This window comes from Neltuma alba, unplaced genomic scaffold (genome assembly GCF_004799145.2).
Source record: "Neltuma alba isolate B1F8T4 unplaced genomic scaffold, ASM479914v2 tig00010855_pilon, whole genome shotgun sequence".
Classification (NCBI taxonomy): domain Eukaryota; kingdom Viridiplantae; phylum Streptophyta; class Magnoliopsida; order Fabales; family Fabaceae; genus Neltuma; species Neltuma alba.
This window is the reverse complement of record NW_021635649.1, coordinates 288,739-308,323: the sequence shown is the minus strand read 5'-3', so window position 1 is coordinate 308,323 and position 19,585 is coordinate 288,739. Positions and strand designations below refer to the sequence as shown.

The 19,585-nt window shown below is 35.5% G+C and overlaps 4 protein-coding genes across 4 annotated transcripts in view; 3 read left to right on the top strand and 1 right to left on the bottom strand.

The window, feature by feature from the left end:
- The first annotated feature begins 304 nt into the window (after positions 1 to 304).
- On the top strand, positions 305 to 19,499 carry LOC114759484 (LEAF RUST 10 DISEASE-RESISTANCE LOCUS RECEPTOR-LIKE PROTEIN KINASE-like 2.5). The gene is made up of 3 exons (XM_028948661.1): positions 305 to 503; positions 18,089 to 18,124; positions 18,211 to 19,499. The coding sequence occupies exons 1-3, from the start codon at positions 305 to 307 to the stop codon at positions 19,365 to 19,367; spliced, it is 1,392 nt and encodes a 463-aa protein (XP_028804494.1). The 3' UTR covers positions 19,368 to 19,499.
- Positions 4,451 to 5,508, top strand: LOC114759475 (LEAF RUST 10 DISEASE-RESISTANCE LOCUS RECEPTOR-LIKE PROTEIN KINASE-like 2.1). The gene has a single exon (XM_028948654.1). It carries the CDS (start codon positions 4,616 to 4,618, stop codon positions 5,447 to 5,449), a length of 834 nt encoding a protein of 277 aa, XP_028804487.1. The 5' UTR covers positions 4,451 to 4,615; the 3' UTR covers positions 5,450 to 5,508.
- On the top strand, positions 7,138 to 8,341 carry LOC114759476 (LEAF RUST 10 DISEASE-RESISTANCE LOCUS RECEPTOR-LIKE PROTEIN KINASE-like 2.5). The gene has a single exon (XM_028948655.1). It carries the CDS (start codon positions 7,269 to 7,271, stop codon positions 8,286 to 8,288), a length of 1,020 nt encoding a protein of 339 aa, XP_028804488.1. The 5' UTR covers positions 7,138 to 7,268; the 3' UTR covers positions 8,289 to 8,341.
- The window catches only part of LOC114759470 (chloroplastic group IIA intron splicing facilitator CRS1, chloroplastic), a 23,314-nt gene continuing 22,972 nt past the window's right edge, over positions 19,244 to 19,585 (bottom strand). Inside the window, exon 9 of the transcript XR_003741921.1 lies at positions 19,244 to 19,287. The gene's annotated coding sequence lies outside the window, so the exon portion shown is untranslated. The remainder of the gene's footprint in view (positions 19,288 to 19,585) is intronic.

Genomic DNA, 19,585 nt, shown 5'->3' with positions numbered 1-19,585 from the left:
TTATAAAAAAGAAGGAAGAGAATAGGAAGGAAAGAGGAGAGATTACGATCTAGTAATCAGGTCCAGAATTTCTTCTCTCTCATTACTGTAGTTTCTGGCAGGGGGAAATTCTTACTTGCTAGGTGACTTAAATTAGCCAATCACAAGCTGAATCATTCCAATTTTCCAACTCGTGAGAATTAATTCCATCTTCACTATCTGCTTAGGTCTCCTGTGCAATTGAAGCCAAACCTCTGCCTTTGCGTTTTGTTTTTTATCATTTCGACTACCCCGTATCAAATTCCAATTTGCTTCTGTGCTGATTATGGGGCATCCTGCATTTCATTATTTGATTGTGCAAATCTCAAACACATTGGCTATCCTTTCTGGGGATTCGGAAAGACCAGACTATTGTGGCCACCCAAAATTTGAACTAGATTGCGATGGTGAATATGCAGAATCACCATCAAGTCTGAGAGCTATCGAGTTCTTAAAGTCAACCCCTCAGCCTCAGGGAACTTCAGGTACGTAACATGATGCCAACTGCGTTTTTTCTTTTTTGGGGTAACTGATGAATCTTTCCCTTTTCCTATCTATTATATTTGATTTTTTATTAAATCCACTAATAATTGCAAATAAATCTTTCATTTCTGATATGTTATTTTCTATAAGTAGTACTCTTCTAGTCCTAAATATAAGACCCTTATACACATTAGTATAAGAGTTGTGTATAAGAGTCTTATATCTAGAATCGAAGTAGTATTATCTTTTCTTTTTTTTTTAACGAGGCAAAATGTTATAACGAAAGTAAAATGAGAGTTCTAAGTACAAAAAGAAACAAGACAAGAACATAAATGAGTAAGCAAAAAACAGAGGGATTGTTTAAAGTTCAGTTTTGTATCTCACATGCAAAAGGTTGTCAAACTTACGAGTTTAAACAAACTCGTGATAATGATATAAACTGGGATTATGAACTCAGATAATAAATTCGTAAGAGTTTACTTTTATTAATAGATTGATATTAAAAGTATATAATCAAATTAATATATAAAAAATGAGAACAATTTCATTTAAATCCATTTTAAATTTAAATAATTAAAATTATACTCATCAATGTTCATAATTTATCACATTCAACAAAGAAATTTTTATAAAATTCATATATGAAGTCACTAAACATAATCAAATCAAAAAATTTAGCACGAGTTTAAGAATAAGTTAATACGATTTTGTGAGCTAAAAACGTAAAAACAATAAACTCGATAAATAAACTCGTAAGTTTACCGAGTTTATAATTATCACAAATTTAAAAGTGAATCGATACGATTTTGTTAGCTGAAAATGTAAAAACATTAAATTCGAAGTGTCAACTCGTCAGTTTGACAACAATGCTCATATGGTTGATACTAACTAGTTGCTAGATCTTTCTATTTTCCCTTTCTTTTGAATTGTGGACTCAGTTCTCAGTAAAAAAAAAAAAAAGAATTGTGAACTCAGTTTTAGTATCTTTTAATGAGTCAAAGTGCAAATATATTCTAAAAATTTTCACTCACGAGTGTTGGGTGCCCAAAAGCTTTTTCGAACACAAATTTATTCAAGAAATTTAAAATCATAGCAATATTATCCCTTATCATTAGAATTATTAATGCTTAATATTAATATTAATATTATTTTTTTTTGGGGCTAAAACATAGGCATCCTCTTATTGAAGGTAAGCCTATTCGAGATACTGTCAGATATTAAATGTGGGGACCTCTCCCTCTGAGGATTCGAATCTTAGTTCACTACATTGTGAGAGACTAGCCCTTTCTGTTAAACTCAATCCACATTGGTTAAGATTATTATTTTAACTGTACAAGCCAATATTATTATGATTTTAAATTTTTTGACAAACTGTATCCAAAAAACTTTTGGATGCCCAATACTCTTAAATAACACTTTAACCCTATTTTAATTTCCACGTCATTTTTCTGCTACTCTTGCTTTGTTCAATCCCTTAACAGAGTCTCTGACTATTTTAGTTTGTTGTCATTATCATAAAAATTTATTGTATTACATGCATTCCATGTACAATCTATCAACTTTGTTCCCCCCTTTTTACTGACTTGTTGTCTGGATAAAGCATACGGATTAAAAAATTGTTGCAATGCTATCAACGAATTAGTCCTCGTTACTACTTCAATAGAATATTGCTCACAAAGTTTGTTTCTTTCATCACAATCATCCTTCTTTAAGTTTCATTTAATCTACTTTTTCAACATTTCTGGAATTCCTGGCAAAGTCACCAGAGGGGTTTATCCCCATATGGCTGCATTAATTATATATTAGGAACATAGAATCCTTGTGCAAAAGGATGGAAAAGCCACTGTAAATGTAACTCTATAAAATCAAAATTTTCCAAAATGCTAATTTTGTATAGCAGTAGATGGGAATGCTCAATCCCGCCCTATGCGATTCCACAGTTTCCTTTTCTTTTTGCATATTTAATTCGCCAATTAAGACTGTGTCCAAATTATTTGTTCAATAAAAGTAAAGGTCAATCCAATTTAATTTGTTTATGTGCATGACGCAAAGTGTGTGACTTATATTATCTATCCGAATTGGCATTTTGATTAAAATTCAGAGGAAACTTCAAAATCTAAACTTTTCCAAAGGCATTCATTTCCCACATTGCAAATTCATCAGTTTGATCATCTCATCTATCTTCCTGATTCTCTCTCATTGTTTCTTTCCCACATGAAAACTCCCCTCAACCCATACTCCATGTTCTCTCTTTGGGTACCTTTGTTGATCTCTGTCAATATTCCAACATCTCTGGGTGCGGATGATGATTTGTATACAGACTGTTCAAGTAGCTCTTTTAGCTGCGGAAGCATACAAAACCTTACTTATCCATTTTGGGGAGGAGAAAGAGCAAATTATTGTGGTCTTCCTGATTTCAACCTCACTTGCGAAGCCAGTATCACAAAAATTACCATACGGTCCCTCAGATACCGGATTCGTCATTTGGAATGGACTGCACAGACTCTTGTAGTGGCCAGGGATGATTATTTTGACACTACCTGTCAAACTGATTACAAAAACAACACATTTGATCAAACACCGTTCAAGTATGTAGATGATGGGCTTACTAATGTGACCTTTGTCTGCGATTGTTCTAGTTCTCCTCCATTTCTGTCAAATAGTCAAGATACAAACTGCAAGGGAGCCGACGATGATACAAATATAACAGTCTACTACCATCCCGAACCATGGTATCTAAGCGATTGCAAAAGTGCTATACAGGATGTCTTACGAGATGGGTTTGGGTTGCAATGGATGGTAAATACTGAGGATTGCACCACATGATCTCAATCTGGTGGCCAGTGCGGCTATGATGGACAATTCTCTCGCTTCTGATGGAGCCCAAAAAACTTCATGTCCTGGTAAAACGTCAGGTATCTTCTTATTTTTTCAGAATCCCGTGTTTATTTGTAGCCTAGAACCATGGACATGGGACATAACCTTATCATAAATGTGTCATGGCACTAATTGAAGTCTCATTTTATGTCTGATACAAAACAGAACTTATTTCCTTAATGGATCATCATTCATGCCAATTACCAAAGAACGGCCTTGGAAGAGAGTGATTAGCACCTTTTAAAGAACATGAATGGCGTAGCAGATCTTTTAGTGCGGATTGCCTGGCTTGCCATGGGGTGTACTGTTATCAAGTATTAACCCTGTTGATTCTTCTTCCCTTTAACAACATAGCAGTCAAATAGGAAGGGTCTACAATTGCTTTGCAAGAGACGTAAAATTTTGATGATGTTTGACTTTTAGGATACACACTCACACACACACACACACACACAAACAGAGACAGCTTCCTGGCAATTTTGCAGAATCAAGGCCCCTTTAAGTTTTCCAACTTCATCATAATTAGGCAGCAATTAGAACACGCGGAAACGTCCCGCGTTCCAATTTTTGGCATCGTGCGAAGCAGAACCTCCTTTCTGTTCATTAAGCTATCACATCAGTGTGAGAGTCCGAATGCGATTTCAGTCCACGTCAGATTACCTAAAGAAGTATTCTGGTGTCATGGAGAACTAAATTTTTTCCCTAAAGATTTAAATGTCTCTTTCCAACACCGTCTAAATTTATAGTTGGAATCATTCCTCGAAAATTCAAGCGCAGGTGAATCATTCGGAAATCAGATTTGTAAAGTTTATCCCCAAAAAAAAAAAAAACCAATAAACGCGTCTCACTCTGACTTTTGGTGTGCATTTGCTCATTCATAACAAGCAAGAAAGTGGCTTAGAGTGGTTAAAGAATATTTTGGCATAACTAGGCTCGACTTTTTGACTGGACTCTTTGACCATGTCCAGTGATCCATGTTAAAAACGTTCTTTATCAGAGTTATGTTATATTCATTCCCTACTGAAAGCCCCAGGAAACTTCTTAGCCAGGTGACCTAAATTTGCATAGCTGGGGATCAGTACCTTTCAATAGTCCCTACGAAAATCTTTGCCAATCACAAGCTGAATCCTTCAAATATTCCAATTCATGTGAATTAATTCTATTTTCACCATCTGTTTAGATATTCTGTGCAATAGCCAAACCTCTGTGTCTTCCAACTTCTGTTTCTTTCTCCAGGATGCAACTTCGTTTCAGCGTCTCCGTTTCCTTTTTAATCATTTCGATTACCCTATATCGAATTCCAATTTGCTTCTGTGCTGAGTATGAGGCATCCTGCCGTTCTTCATTTGATTGTGCAAATCTCAAACACCTGGGCTATCCTTTCTGGGGATCGGAAAGACCAGACTATTGTGGCCACCCAAAATTTGAACTAGATTGCGATGGTGAATATGCAGAAATCACCATCAAGTCCGAGAGCTATCGAGTTCTTGAAGTCAATTATGCTGATTATAGTCTTAGAGTTGTGAGAACTGACTTCTGGAATAATACTTGTCCAATCTATTTGAGGAACAATTCCATAGATCTCACTTTCTTTAATTATAGTTTGGACTCTCGTGACCTGACACTATACTACGATTGTCCTTCCCCTCCATTTTCTCTCCCGTATATGCGCCCCACTCGGTTTAATTGCAGTATAAATAGCACCGAAATAGTTGACTATTTCCTTCTGGCGGGCGGAGGTTATGGGACCTCTGAAATCGAACAAACAGGGGCCTGCAGATCTACTATCATTGTTCCAATTTTGGGGTCACAAGCCAGAATTTTAGAGAAAGATTCAAGTGTGGAAAATATGAAGACTGCTATTCATAAAGGCTTTAAATTGGCATGGGAGGCAAATAATACTCTGTGCTCTGCTTGTCGAAACTCCGGTGGGCAATGCGGTTATAACACAAACTCAGGTGAATTCACTTGCTATTGCAAAGACGGAACTGTTCCATCTGCATGTGGATCAAGTAAGTACCAGTGTTCTAGTAATTCATACCAATATATGCAGTGCACAGATACAGGATAAAGAACTGCGACACGACAAAACATGTAATGTCGTGTAATTTGAAGAGTTGTCTCCGGACAAGTCTGTTTTTGACGTTCTGGTACTTCATATTTTGAAGTTTAAGAAATTAATGACTTCTGTGACCGTAGATTGATGAACATGCCTTGAGTTTCAATAGCTTATTTCAGATAATACTGGCTTATTCATATCCTCGTCAGTTATTGCTTTTAGATAGTTACAGACTTTGCCCACATCTCCCCTGCTCTTTTCTGCAGATAGGACCTCGATAGCCTTTAGCCAGGAAGCCAATCCAAAGGGAAAATTTAGTTTAGTTTATATATAACTCCATACAAAGTTGATTCATATTCTCCGATAATGATTCCTGACTTCTGCGACAACCATCTGATTGTGGTTCATCTCCAGACAAAGCTAGAAAAAGCCGCTTTACTTTTTTCTCTTCGGTTTACGTGGACACTGGCACTAATGAGACATGTTTATGCCAATTTACAATGAAACTCAACCTACATGTTTCTCCTTGACTGGCTTAATTTACTTAATTTCCATACACACCAACTTCATCTTAGAAAACATAAGAAGTCCTGTTTAGAGTATTTGCTGGCGGTAGGTAGACATTGTTAGGTAAGTGCCAGGCTATCATGGGTTGTTCACACCAGTTTTAAAATATAGGCCGCCTACTTTGACCCCAAGTCAACTTACATAATTACATTTAGGTCATATTTCCTCGTGATTAAACAATTGTCATTTTTCATGTGAGGATGTTCATTCTCAGGTCATCTCCGTCTAATTCCCACTTCTCTCATTCTTTAGGATCTGAAAAACCTTATAATTCCGATCCCGTGCATATAATTCATACCAATCTACAAAGCGTATCGTGATAAGATGTAATCTCATTTAGTGCGAAGGATATTTCATTCGCTTTCATTGTGTTGGCACTTGGCATATACGCCTTAAATTAATTGATCTTTTTGAAAACATACTAAAAAAATAGCTCTAAAATTTCAAAATCCCAAATCATGAATGACTACAAAAATGTATTGTTATTTGTTATTAAAATGAAGTAAACAAGATTGAGTTAAAATTTTGAAATTCAAAGATATTTTGTTTGGATTTTTCCTCACCTTCTTGTTTCAGAGTTCTCAAATTATAATTATACTCAGTTGTAACCTCTCTTTATGTTTTTTTTTTATTTATTCTAAACAACCTAATGACTCCATTTTTTATTTGGAATTATTATATAACTACCTCCAGATTCCGATTCTTAATATAAAAGCTAATTGTAGATTTAATTTGGTCTTAAATATAGTGATTGCACATGTTAAGAGATTTTCATTAAATGGTAATTTTATAATGCACATGATTAATAAGGATATTTTATATTAAAAAAAACACTCATTTGTTAGAAATAACTAACTTTCTTAACATTCAAAAATTAATTATCTAGCTTTTATATTAAGGAGCAAGGTAGTAATTTCTTGATTTCCAAAGATATCATGATAGACTCTTCTTAGCCCTATGGGTCTACATATAAATGATTATGTCTGTCACTTGTAAATTCCAAAATCATTGTGTCAATTTAAGGCTGAACACAGTTCTAATTGCAGGATCAACTAAGCTGGGTTGGCGACTTGCTATAGGTAATAAAGAGAGCAACTTTGATTTTGATAGCTTCCACAATTAGTATTTCAAAGATTTTAAGAAGTTATGTTCTACAAATGCAGCGATTTCAGCAGGAGTAGGTGGACTTGCTCTAATCTCGATTTTGATTATTTATATATTCAAAGAGAGAAGAGCAAATCATGATCACGATCTTCAATCCTTCATGAGAAACTGGGGCTCTTTGGCACCAAAGAAATACAGTTATTCAGAAGTGAAAAGAATGACAAAATCATTTTCAAACAAATTGGGCGAAGGAGGGTATGGCGTTGTATACAAAGCAAGCCTACCTGATGGTCGTCCTGTCGCAGTTAAAGTAATAAGGGAATCTAAAGGAAGTGGAGGAGAATTTATAAATGAAGTTGCAAGTATCAGCAGAACCTCCCATATCAACATAGTCACTCTCCTAGGATTTTGTTATGAAAGGAACAAAAGAGTATTAATCTATGAATACCTGTCAAACGGTTCCTTGGATAATTTCATCTATCAAAGAGGGTCTTCAAACGCTCTCTGTGCTTTGGAGTGGAAGGTATTGTACCAGGTTGCTATTGGCATTGCTCGTGGACTGGAGTACTTGCATCGGGGTTGTAACACAAGAATTTTGCATCTTGATATCAAACCCCAAAACATTCTCTTGGATGAAGAATTTTCCCCAAAAATATCCGATTTTGGATTGGCTAAATTATGTCAAAAGAAGGAGAGTATTGTGTCAATACTAGGCACAAGAGGAACAATAGGGTTCATTGCACCAGAAATATTCAGTAGAGCATTTGGCGGTGTTTCTCACAAAGCAGATGTTTATAGCTATGGCATGTTGGTCCTTGAAATGGTCGGAGGAAGGAAGAACTACGACAGTGGAGGATCACAAGCTGATGAGCAATATTTTCCAGATTGGATTTATAAGGATCTTGAGCATGGTAAGCATCCAGCTAGTTCTTTAGTAATCACAGAGGAAGATGATGAGGCGGTAAAGAAGATGACTTTAGTGAGTCTATGGTGTGTTCAGACAAATCCATCAGATAGACCAGCTATGAGTAAAGTGGTAGAAATGTTAGAAGGACCCCTTCAATCCTTAACGGTTCCTCCAAAGCCATCCCTTGAATATCCTACAAAATCATCAGCAGTTATACAATTGTCAAATGCATCTTCCGAAGACATGATTCATACAGTTTCAATAAGCAGTTGACTTGTCTACTCTACCTACTGCCAAAGACAATTTAACTTTGAATTGTCTTGGAAGATTCATGGATAATTGCTAACTATTGCTTTCCTTTATGTTTGTTCATGCAAGTATGTGGGTCAATGACCCTTGAATAAACGTTGATGCGAATATTTCAAAATTTTACGCTAAGGCATTTGAAGGATGATCTGGTGGAATTCTTCGGTGTTTTTGCTCGTCCGTGAAGAAGTAAAAGTCAAATCCACTCAGCTGGTTGAAAATATTATATATTTTGACTCGTGCATATCATAATGTGAAAGATAACACGTATTGACTTTTTTTTTTTTTTACATAAAAGACAAAATGATTTTTAAACTATTATAATAGAAAGATAGTGGGAGATCAAGGGCTGAAATTAGAAAACCTATTGGCAATACGTACGTTGTACTCCAGTTCAGAACCTCTCCTCTTCCCTTCCTATCCTCTTGCTTTTTTTTCTTTTTTAACTGTTAGATTAATATTTTAACGGTTCAGATTTAAATTTTTTTAAAACTATTATTAAAATATTAAATTATAAAAATAAATAAATTATAAATTATAAACTATATTAAAATTTAATTTTAATGATTTGCAAGTACACTAAATGTTTTTAAAATTTCTTTTATAAATAGTTTATAAAAAATTAAAATCTAAACTATTAAAATATATTAATTTAACAGTTGAAAAAAAAGAAGAGAAGAAGAGAAGGGAAGAGAATGGGAAGTGAAGAGGAGAAGTTCCGAACTGGTTGTACTCACTCCTTCTAATAATAAGGTCCAGAATTTCTCCTCTCTCATTACTGTAGTTTCTGGCAGGGGGAAATTCTTACTTGCTAGGTGACTTAAATTAGCCAATCACAAGCTGAATCCTTCCAATTTTCCAACTCATGAGAATTAATTCCATCTTCACTATCCGTTCAGGTCTACCGTGCAATTGAAGCCAAACCTCTGCCTTCCATCCTCTGTTTCTTTCTCGAGATGCAACTTCATTTCAGGCTCTGCGTTTTGTTTTTTATCATTTCGACTACCCTGTATCAAATTCCAATTTGCTTCTGTGCTGATTATGGGGCATCCTGCATTTCATCATTTGATTGTGCAAATCTCAAACACATTGGCTATCCTTTCTGGGGATTCGGAAAGACCAGACTATTGTGGCCACCCAAAATTTGAACTAGATTGAGATGGTGAATATGCAGAAATCACCATCAAGTCTGAGAGCTATCGAGTTCTTGAAGTCAACGCCTCAGCTTCAGGGAACTGCAGGTACGTAACATGATGCCAACTGCGTTTTTTTTTTTTTTGGTAACTGATGAATCTTTCCCTTTTCTTATCTTTTATATTTGATTTTTTTAATTAAATCCTTGAATAATTGCAAATAAATCTTTCATTTCTGATGTGTTATTTTCTATAAGTAGTACTATCTTTTCTTTTTTAATAACAAGGCAAAATTTTATAATGAAAGTAAAATAAGAGTTCTAAGTAGGAAAAAAAAACAAGACAGGAAGTCAGGAACATAAATGAGTAAGCCAAAAAAAGAGGGAATTGCTTAAAGTTCAGTTTTGTTTCTCACATGGTTTATACTAATTAGCTGCTGGGTCTTTCTATTTTCGCTTTCTTTTGAATTGTGGACTCAGTTTTCAGTGAAAAGAAAAAAAAAAAAAGAATTGTGGACTCAGTTTTAGTATATTTTAATGAGTTAAGGTGCAACTATATCTCAAAAATTTTCACTCAAGAGTGTTGGGTGCTTGAAAGCTTTTGTGGCCGCAAATCTGTCCGGAAAGTTTAAAATCATACCAATATTGTCCTTTATCATTAAAATATTAATGATCAATATCACTATTTTAAATATCAGCGTTAATCCTATAATTGTATGCGGTAATATTATTATGATTTTAAATTTTTAAGGCAAATTGCACTAAAAAAAAATCTTCTAGGTGCATAATGCTGTTAAGTAACACCTTAATCCTATTTTAATTTCCACATCATTTTTCTGCTACTCTTGCTTTGTTCAATCCCTAAACAGAATCACTGACTTTGTTCAATCCCCAAACGGAGTCTCTGACTCTTTTACCTTGTTGTCATCATCATGTTTGCATCATAATTTTTAATTTATTGTATTACATGCATTCTATATAGAATCTATAAACTTTGTTCCTTGTAGGCCCCTTTTCAGTGACTTATTGTCTGGATAAGGCATATGGATTAAAAAATTGTTACAATGCTATCAACGAATTAGTCCTCGTTGCTACTTTAATAGAATATCACTAACAAAGTGTGGTTCTTTCATCACAATCATCCTTCTTTTAGTTTTATTTAATTTACTTTCTCAACATTTCTGGAATTCCTGGCAAAGTCACCAGACGGGGTTATTCCCATATCACTGCATGAATCATACTATTTCTAGTCTTTAATATAAGACCTTGTTTTTTTGGCCAAAATAATATAAGACCTTGTTTGATTTTATTTTGGTTCTAAATATAAGACTCTAATTCACTTTGTCTTTCATATTTATATATTTTTTTCCAAGGTAGTTCTTCTAACAATGGTAATTCTAACTAATATAATTGATTAACAAAAATATTTTAGAAAAGACAGTACATATTTATTATAAATAACTAACTTAACTTTTTTAATCTCCTCAATTAGTCAATTAGCTCTTATAATTAGGAGCGGAGGTAGTATATTCGGAAAATATAATCCTTGTGCAAAAGAATGGAAAAGCCACAGTAAATGTAAATCTTTAAAATAAAATTTTCCAAAATGCTAATTTTGTATAGCAGGTGGGAATGCTCAATCCCCCCTATGCTATTCCACAGTTTCCTTTTCTTTTTGTGTATTTAATCAGTCGATTAAGACTGTGTCCGAATTATTTGTTTAATAAAAGTAAAGGTCAATCTAGTTTTATTTGTTTATGTGCATGATGCAAAGAATGTGACTTATATTATCTATCCGAATTGGCATTTGATGAGGAAACTTCAAAATCTAAACTTTTCCAAAGGCATTCATTTCCCACATTGCAAATTCATCAGTTTGACCATCTCATCTATCTTCCTGATTCTCTCTCATTGTTTCTTTCACACATGAAAACTCCCCTCAACCCATACTCCATGTTCTTTCTATTGGTTCTTTTGTTGATCTCTGCCAATACTCCAGCATCTCTGGGTGCGGATGATGATTTGTATACAAACTGTTCAAGTAGCTCTTTTAGCTGCTGAAGCATACAAAACCTTACTTATCCCTCTTGGGGAGGAGAAAGAGCAAATTATTGTGGTCTTCCTGATTTCAACCTCACTTGCGAAGCCAGTATCACAAAAATTACCATACGGTCCCTCAAATACCGGATTCCTCATTTGGAATGGACTACAGAGACTCTTGTAGTGGCTAGGGATGATTATTTTGACACTATCAGTCCAACTGATTACAAGAACAACACATTTGATCAAACACCGTTCAAGCATGTAGATGACGGGCTTCCTAATGTGACCTTTCTCTACGATTGTCCTGCTTATAGTTCTCCTCTATTTCCACCGAATCCTTTGGATACAAAGTGCAAGGGAGTTCATGATGATGATACAGACATAACAGTCTACTACCTTCCCGGACCATGGTATATAAGGGACTGCAAAAGTGTTATCATTCCGATGTATGAAGCAAACCTTGGTCGAGTTCAAGTTGCTATACAGGATGTATTACGAGATGGGTTTGGGTTGCAATGGATGGTAAATACCGACGATTGCAGCACATGATCTCAATCTGGTGGCCAGTGCGGCCATGATGGACAATTCTCTCGCTTCTGGTGGACCCCAAAAAACTTCATGTCCTGATAAAACGTCAGGTATCTGATTATTTTTCCAGAATCCCTTGTTTATTTGTAGCCTAGAACCATGGACATGGGACACAACCTATCATAAATGTGTCATGGCACTAATTGAGGTCTCATTTTATGTCTGATACAAAACAGAACTTATTTCTGTATTTTCAAGTATACCTGCCGGATAGTTGTGCCTAGGTCCCCAAACAACTCGTTAATAGGGCTGATAAAGTCTGTATCTTAACGCTCTCTTAATTGCCTTAATGGATCATCATTCATGCCAATTACCAAAGAAAGGCCTTGGAAGAGAGTTATTAGCACCTTTTAAAGAACATGAATGGTGTGGCAGATCTTTTAGTGTGGATTGCCTGGCTTGTCATGGGGTTTACTTTTATCAAGTATCAACCCCGTTGAATCCTCTTCCCTTTAACAACATAGCAGTCAAATAGGAAGGGTCTGCAATTGCTTTGCAAGAGACGTAAAATTTTGATGATGTTTGACTTTTAGGATACACACAGACACACACACACACACAAACAGAGACGGCTTCCTGGCAATTTTGCAGAATCAAGGCCCCTTTAAGTTTTCCAACTTCATCATAATTAGGCAGAAATCAGAACACACGGAAACGCTCCGCGTTCCAATTTTTGGCATCATATGAAGCAGAGCCTCCCTTCTGTTCATTAAGCTCTCACATCAGTGTGAGAGTCCGAATGCGATTTCAGTCCACGTCAGATTACCTAAAGAAGTATTCTGCTGTTATGGAGAACTAAATTATTTTCCTAGAAGATTTAAATGTCTCTTTCCAACACCGTCTAGAGACATTTTAAATTTATAGTTGGAATCATTCCTCGAAAATTCAAGCTCAGGTGAATTATTCGGAAATAAGATTTATAAAGTTTATTTCCAAAAAGAAAAAAAACCATTAGACGCGTCTCACTCTTTGACTTTTGATGTGCTCATTCACAACAAGCGAGATGGTGGCTTACAGTGGTTGGAGAATATTTTGGCATAAGCAGGCTCGACTTTTTGACCATGTCCAGTGATCCATATTAAAAAGGTTCTTTATCAGAGTTATGTCGAGTGCAATTCCAGGGGATATCAAAGATGCGTACTGGAAAATGTGCAGATCACTTCACTTCATTTATAATAAGAAGAATGATGTGATTCATGCAAAGGAGATGCCTAACGAGATGCTAAACATCGAAGACATAGTTATCAATAATCCCATCATTTTGAATTCATAGATCACGTAGCTAGCATTTCAATAGGGTTTATGGGAATTGTTCCTATCTATCTGTTATCACGCTGAAGTCTTAACCTCATGCCTTCAGCGAATGAAGAATGATTTGAGATTATTAGCATGCACCATATCCATATTGTAAAAGATGAAGTTAAGAAGATAAAAAAATTCATCAGCATTAGTAGTTTTACTATCACAATGTAGTGTGATAGGCTCAAAATTGTGTAAACCTATGATTATGCAAGTATATATACAGGTCGTATCAAGTATTAGTGATAAAGAGATTATTGTTTCTATAAGAAGAGTAGTGTAATGATCGATCTCATATGTGTGTGTATCTCAAGGCAGAAGGCAAATGAACTGAAAATGCAGCCATGGTTTTATATTTCAGATACTCGAGCAAATATGGCAGTGTCTGTAACAAGGACAATGTCCAGAATAGAGATTGCCCAAAATAGGATATGGGAGATAGAAATGGCGAAAGGATGAAAACAGAAAGATGAAAACAGAGGGAAATTCAATTAGAGGGAAGATCACATACATCCCATTTGGTAAGAAACATTAAAAATCACGGGTAAGGATTATGATTGTGATGGAAAAAAATTTAGTATGAGGGATTAATTGTCACTTGAAATTGGGTAAATCCATATAGGTAGAATAGGAGAATACCATGAGGGCAATCCTAAATAACAAACAATTCCTTCATATTAAATACTTTTAATGAGTTTTTTTGATCCGGATCTTAATCTTTACTCCTCATTTTCAATATTTCATACGAACTTGGACCATGATTCTTTTGACTCCTTCTATAACCAATCTCGTCCTTAGAATGCTGTCTTATCGGACCCATTCTCACCTTGCCATCCTAGCCTTGGCTTGGGCTCTCCTTTGGGCCACAATCTGAGCCCAATCTCAGTCCCTCTAGGATCATAACAACTTGTTATCAACAATTTCTCTGTGGTCACCAACAGATATTGGGTTTAGTAGAAGGGATTTATTTTTCACAATATTATGATTCAAGATTTGAATCCCTGTTGAGAAAGGTACTCATATTTAGTACCTGATAATGCCTTGAATAAAATTTCCTCCGATAATAAGATACCTATAGTTGGGGGCAAAAACTCCACTCAAGTCATAATCAATGGTTGGATACGTCTAAGAGTCCAATCTTCTACAGTTCTTGTTGAATTCATGCTCTCTGGTTTACTCTACCGCACTTTGAATGGAAAATTCCAAATGCACTAAGACGACATGACTTAATTTGGTCCTACCATGAGAGAATAGAAGGCAACCTTTGCTTGATAGACGACCAAGACTTTTGTAATTAAGTACAATTGACCAATTTCCAGAAGTATCTAAATTTTATATTTCATATTTAATTAATATGTTTGATTTATTCAGGCTCTATTTGGCAGAGCGGTAGAAATTCCCTATAAACACGTTTCACATGAACTGAGACAAAACTCTTCTCACATATTTACCTCGTATTCCATAAATCACTATTGCAAAGTAGCTTATAAACTACTTATAAGCTATTCCAAACGGGTCCTCATTTCCCGCTAAAAGCTCGAGAGAACTTCTTAGCCAGGTGACCTAACTTTGCGTTGGCTGGGGATCAGTACCTTTCAATAGTCCCTACGAAAATCTTTGCCAATCATAAGCTGACTCCTTCAAATATTCCGATTCATGTGAATTAATTATATTTTCACCATCTGTTTAGATATTCTGTGCAATAGCCAAACCTCTGTGTCTTCCAACTTCTGTTTCTTTCTCCAGGATGCAACTTCATTTCAGCCTCTGCCTTTTGTTTTTTATCGTTTCGATTACCCTATATCGAATTCCAATTTGCTCCTGTGCTGATTATGAGGCATCCTGCAGTTCTTCATTTGATTGTGCAAATCTCAAACACCTTGGCTATCCTTTCTGGGGATCGGAAAGACCAGACTATTGTGGCCACCCAAAATTTGAACTAGATTGCGATGATGGATATGCAGAAATCACCATCAAGTCCGAGAGCTATCGAGTTCTTGAAGTCAGTTATTCTGATTATAGTCTTAGAGTTGTGAGAACTGACTTCTGGAATAATACTTGTCCAACCTATTTGAGGAACAATTCCATAGATCTCACTCTCTTTAATTTTAGTTTGGACTCTCATGACCTGACACTGTACTACGATTGTCCTTCCCCGCCATTTTCTCTCCCGTATATCCGCCCCACTCAGTTTAATTGCAGTATAAATAGTACAAACATAGCTGACTATTTCCTTCTGGCGGTCCGAGATATTGATGGGACCTCTAAAATCGAAGTAACAGGGTCCTGCAGATCTACTATCATTGTTCCAATTTTGGAGTCACAAGCCAGAATTTTAGAGGAAGATTCAAGTGTGGGAAATGTGAAGACTGCTATTGATAATGGCTTTAAATTGGCATGGGAGGCAAATAATACTCTATGCTCTGGTTGTCGAAACTCTGGTGGGCAATGCGGTTATAACACAAACTCGGGTGAATTCACTTGCTATTGTAAAGACGGAACTGTTCCATCTGCCTGTGGATCAAGTAAGTACCAGTGTTTAGTAATTCATACCAATCTATGAAGTGCACAGATACACAATAAAGAATTGCGACATGACAAAACATGTAATGTTGTGTAATTTGAAGAGTTGTCTCCGCACAAGTCTGTTTTTGACGTACTGGTACTTCATAGATTGAAGTTTCAGCAATTAATGACTCCTGTGAACATAGATTGATGAACATGCCTTGAGTTTCAATGGGTTATTTCAGATAATACTGGCTTATCCATATCTTCGTCAGTCATTGCTTTTAGCCAGGGAGCGATGCCAAAGGGAAAACATAGTTTAGTTTATATATATCTCCATACATAGTTGATTCATATCCCTCAAGAACGATTCCTGACTTCTGCCACAACCGTCTAATTGTGGTTCATCTCCAGGAAAAGCTAGAAAAAGCCGCTTTAGTTTTTTCTCTTCGGTTTACGTGGACACTGGCGCTAATGAGACATGTTCATGCCAAATTACAATGAAACTCAACCTGCATGTTTCTCCTTGATTGGCTTAATTTACTTAATTTTCATACACACCAACTTCATCTTAGAAAATATAAGAAGTCCTGTTTAGAGTATTTGCTGGCGGTAGATAGACATTATTAGGTAAGTGCCAGGCTATCATGGGTTCCTCACATCAGTTTTAAAATATTGGCAACCTGCTTTGATCCCAAGTCAACTTACATAATTACATTTTAGGTCCTATTTTCTCATGATTAAGCAATTGTCATTTTTCATCTGAGAATGTTCATTCTCAAGTCATCTCTATATAATTCTACTTCTCTCACTCTTTAAGATCTGAAAAATCTTCCAATTTCGATCCCTACGAAGTACACTGTGATAAGATGTAATCTCATTCAGTGTGAAGGATATTTCACTTGCTTTTATTGTGTTAACACTTGGCATATATGCCTTAAATTAAGTAATCTTTTTGAAAACAATACCAAAAAAATACTTTTAAAATCAAAATCCCAATGACTCCAAAAATATGTTATTTACTTTTCAAATGTTGTCATTTGTTATTAAAATGAAGTAAATAAATTTGAGTTAAAATTTTGAAATTTGAAGATATTTTGTTGGGATTTTTTTCTAACTTTTTTGTTTCGGAGTTCTCGCTGTAATTATACTCAATTGTCTTTTTTTTTTGGGCTTATTCTAAACAACCTGATAACTTCATTTTTTATTTGGAATTATTATATAACTACCTCCAAATTCCAATCCTTAATATAAAAGCCAGTAATAGATTCAATTTGGTCTTAAATATAGTGATTGCACATGATAAGAGATTTTCATTAAATGGTAATTTTATAATGCACATTATTAATAAGGACATTTTATGAAAAACAACATTCATTTGTTATAAATAACTAATTTAACTAATTTTGTTAATATTCACAAATTAATTATCTAGCTCTTATATTAAGAAGTAGGGTAGTAGTTTCTTGATTTCCAAAGATATCATGCTAGACAAGATGTATTACGAGATGAGTTTGAGTTGCAATGGATGGTAAATACCGAGGATTGCAACTCATGCTCTCAATCTGGTGGCCAGTGCGGCTATGATGGACAATTCTCCTGCTTTTGCAAAGATGGACCCAAAAAACTTCATTCCCTGGTAAAACGTCAGGTATAGAACCATGGATATGGGACATGTCCCTGTGATAAATGTTTGATGCAGAACATAATTTACATCTGTATTTTCTAGTATATATGCCCTGTTATCAAGTATCAACCCTGTTGATTCTTCTTCCCTTTAACACCATACAAGCCAAATAGGACGGGTCTGCTATTGCTTTGCAAGAGAATTAAACTTTTAATGATGTTTTAGAGTGTGCGTGTGTGTAGAGAGAGAGTGAGAAAGAGATAGAACACTTCAGCTTCTCGGCAATTTGCCAGAATAAAGCCCCCGTTAAGGTTTTCACATTTTCCCTGCTAATAACATTCTTTTTCTTCATTTAAATGTATTTGTTTCACATTCTTTTGTGTCCCTGAAAAGTGCACATCTTTATAAGATAATTCCACGAGTAAATGTTGTAGCTACGATGGTTTAACAGGATAAGAAACATCTCTGCTACCGCAGAATAAATGTAATATGATATAATGTGAAATTTGTAATGATTTTCTGCTGATCAAGCAAGTAGTAATTATTTGTTCGAAATCAATGTTCTACTTGCAGGATCAACTGAGAAGCTGGGTTCGCGAGTTTCTACAGGTAATAAAAATAGTAACGCTCTCGTTTTGATTGCTCCCACGACTAACATTTCAAAGATTTGAAGTTATTATGTTTTACAAATGCAGGCATTTCAACAGGAGTTGGTGGACTTGCTCTAATCTCAATTTTGATTATTTATATTTGCAAGAAGCGTTTCAGAATAGAAAATGGGAAATTATTCATAGAGAGAAGAGCATATCATGATCACAATCTTAAATCCTTCATGAGAAACTATGTCTCTTTGGCACCAAGGCAATATAGTTACTCAGAAGTGAAAAGAATGACAAAATCATTTTCAGACAAATTGGGCGAAGGAGGGTATGGTGTTGTATACAAAGCCAGCCTACCTGATGGTCGTCTAGCGGCAGTTAAGGTAATAAGGGAATCTAAAGGAAGTGGAGAAGAATTTATAAATGAAGTTGCAAGCATCAGCAGAACCTCCCATGTTAACATAGTCACTCTCCTGGGATTTTGTTATGAAAGGAACAAAAGAGTACTAATCTATGAATTCCTGTCACACGGTTCTTTGGATAATTTCATCTATCACAGAGGATCTCCAAATGCTTTCTGTACCTTGGAGTGGAAGGTATTGTACCAAGTTGCTATTGGCATTGCTCGTGGACTGGAGTACTTGCATCGGGGTTGTAACACGAGAATTTTGCATCTTGATATCAAACCCCAAAACATTCTCTTGGATGAAGAATTTTCCCCAAAAATATCTGATTTTGGATTGGCCAAATTATGTCAAAAGAAAGAGAATACTGTATCAATACTAGGCACAAGAGGAACAATAGGGTTCATTGCACCAGAAATATTCAGTAGAGCATTCGGTGGTGTTTCTCACAAAGCAGATGTTTATAGCTATGGCATGTTGGTCCTTGAAATGGTTGGAGGAAGGAAGAACTACGACAGTGGAGGATCACAAACTGATGAGCAGTATTTTCCAGATTGGATTTATAAGGATCTTGAACATGGAAAGCATCCCGCTAGTTCTTTAGTAATCACAGAGGAAGATGATGAGGTGGTAAGGAAGATGACTTTAGTGAGTCTATGGTGTGTTCAAACCAATCCATCAGATAGACCAGCTATGAGTAAAGTGGTAGAAATGTTAGAAGGACCCCTTCAATCCTTAACGGTTCCTCCAAAGCCATCCCTTGAATATCCTACCAAATCATCAGTAGTTATACAATTGTCAAATGCATCTTCAGAAGACGTGATTCAGACAGTTTCAATAAGCAGTTGACTTGTAGACTCTACCTACTGCTAAAGACAGTTTAACTTTGAATTGTCTTGGAAGATTCATGGATAATTGCCAACTATTGCTTTCCTTTCTGTTTGTTCATACAAATATGAGGGTCAATGACCCTTGAATAAACGTGGATCCAAATATTTCAAAATTTTACGCATGTGCAATTAACCCAAGCTAAGGCATCTGAAGGACAATTCGGTGGAATTTTTTGG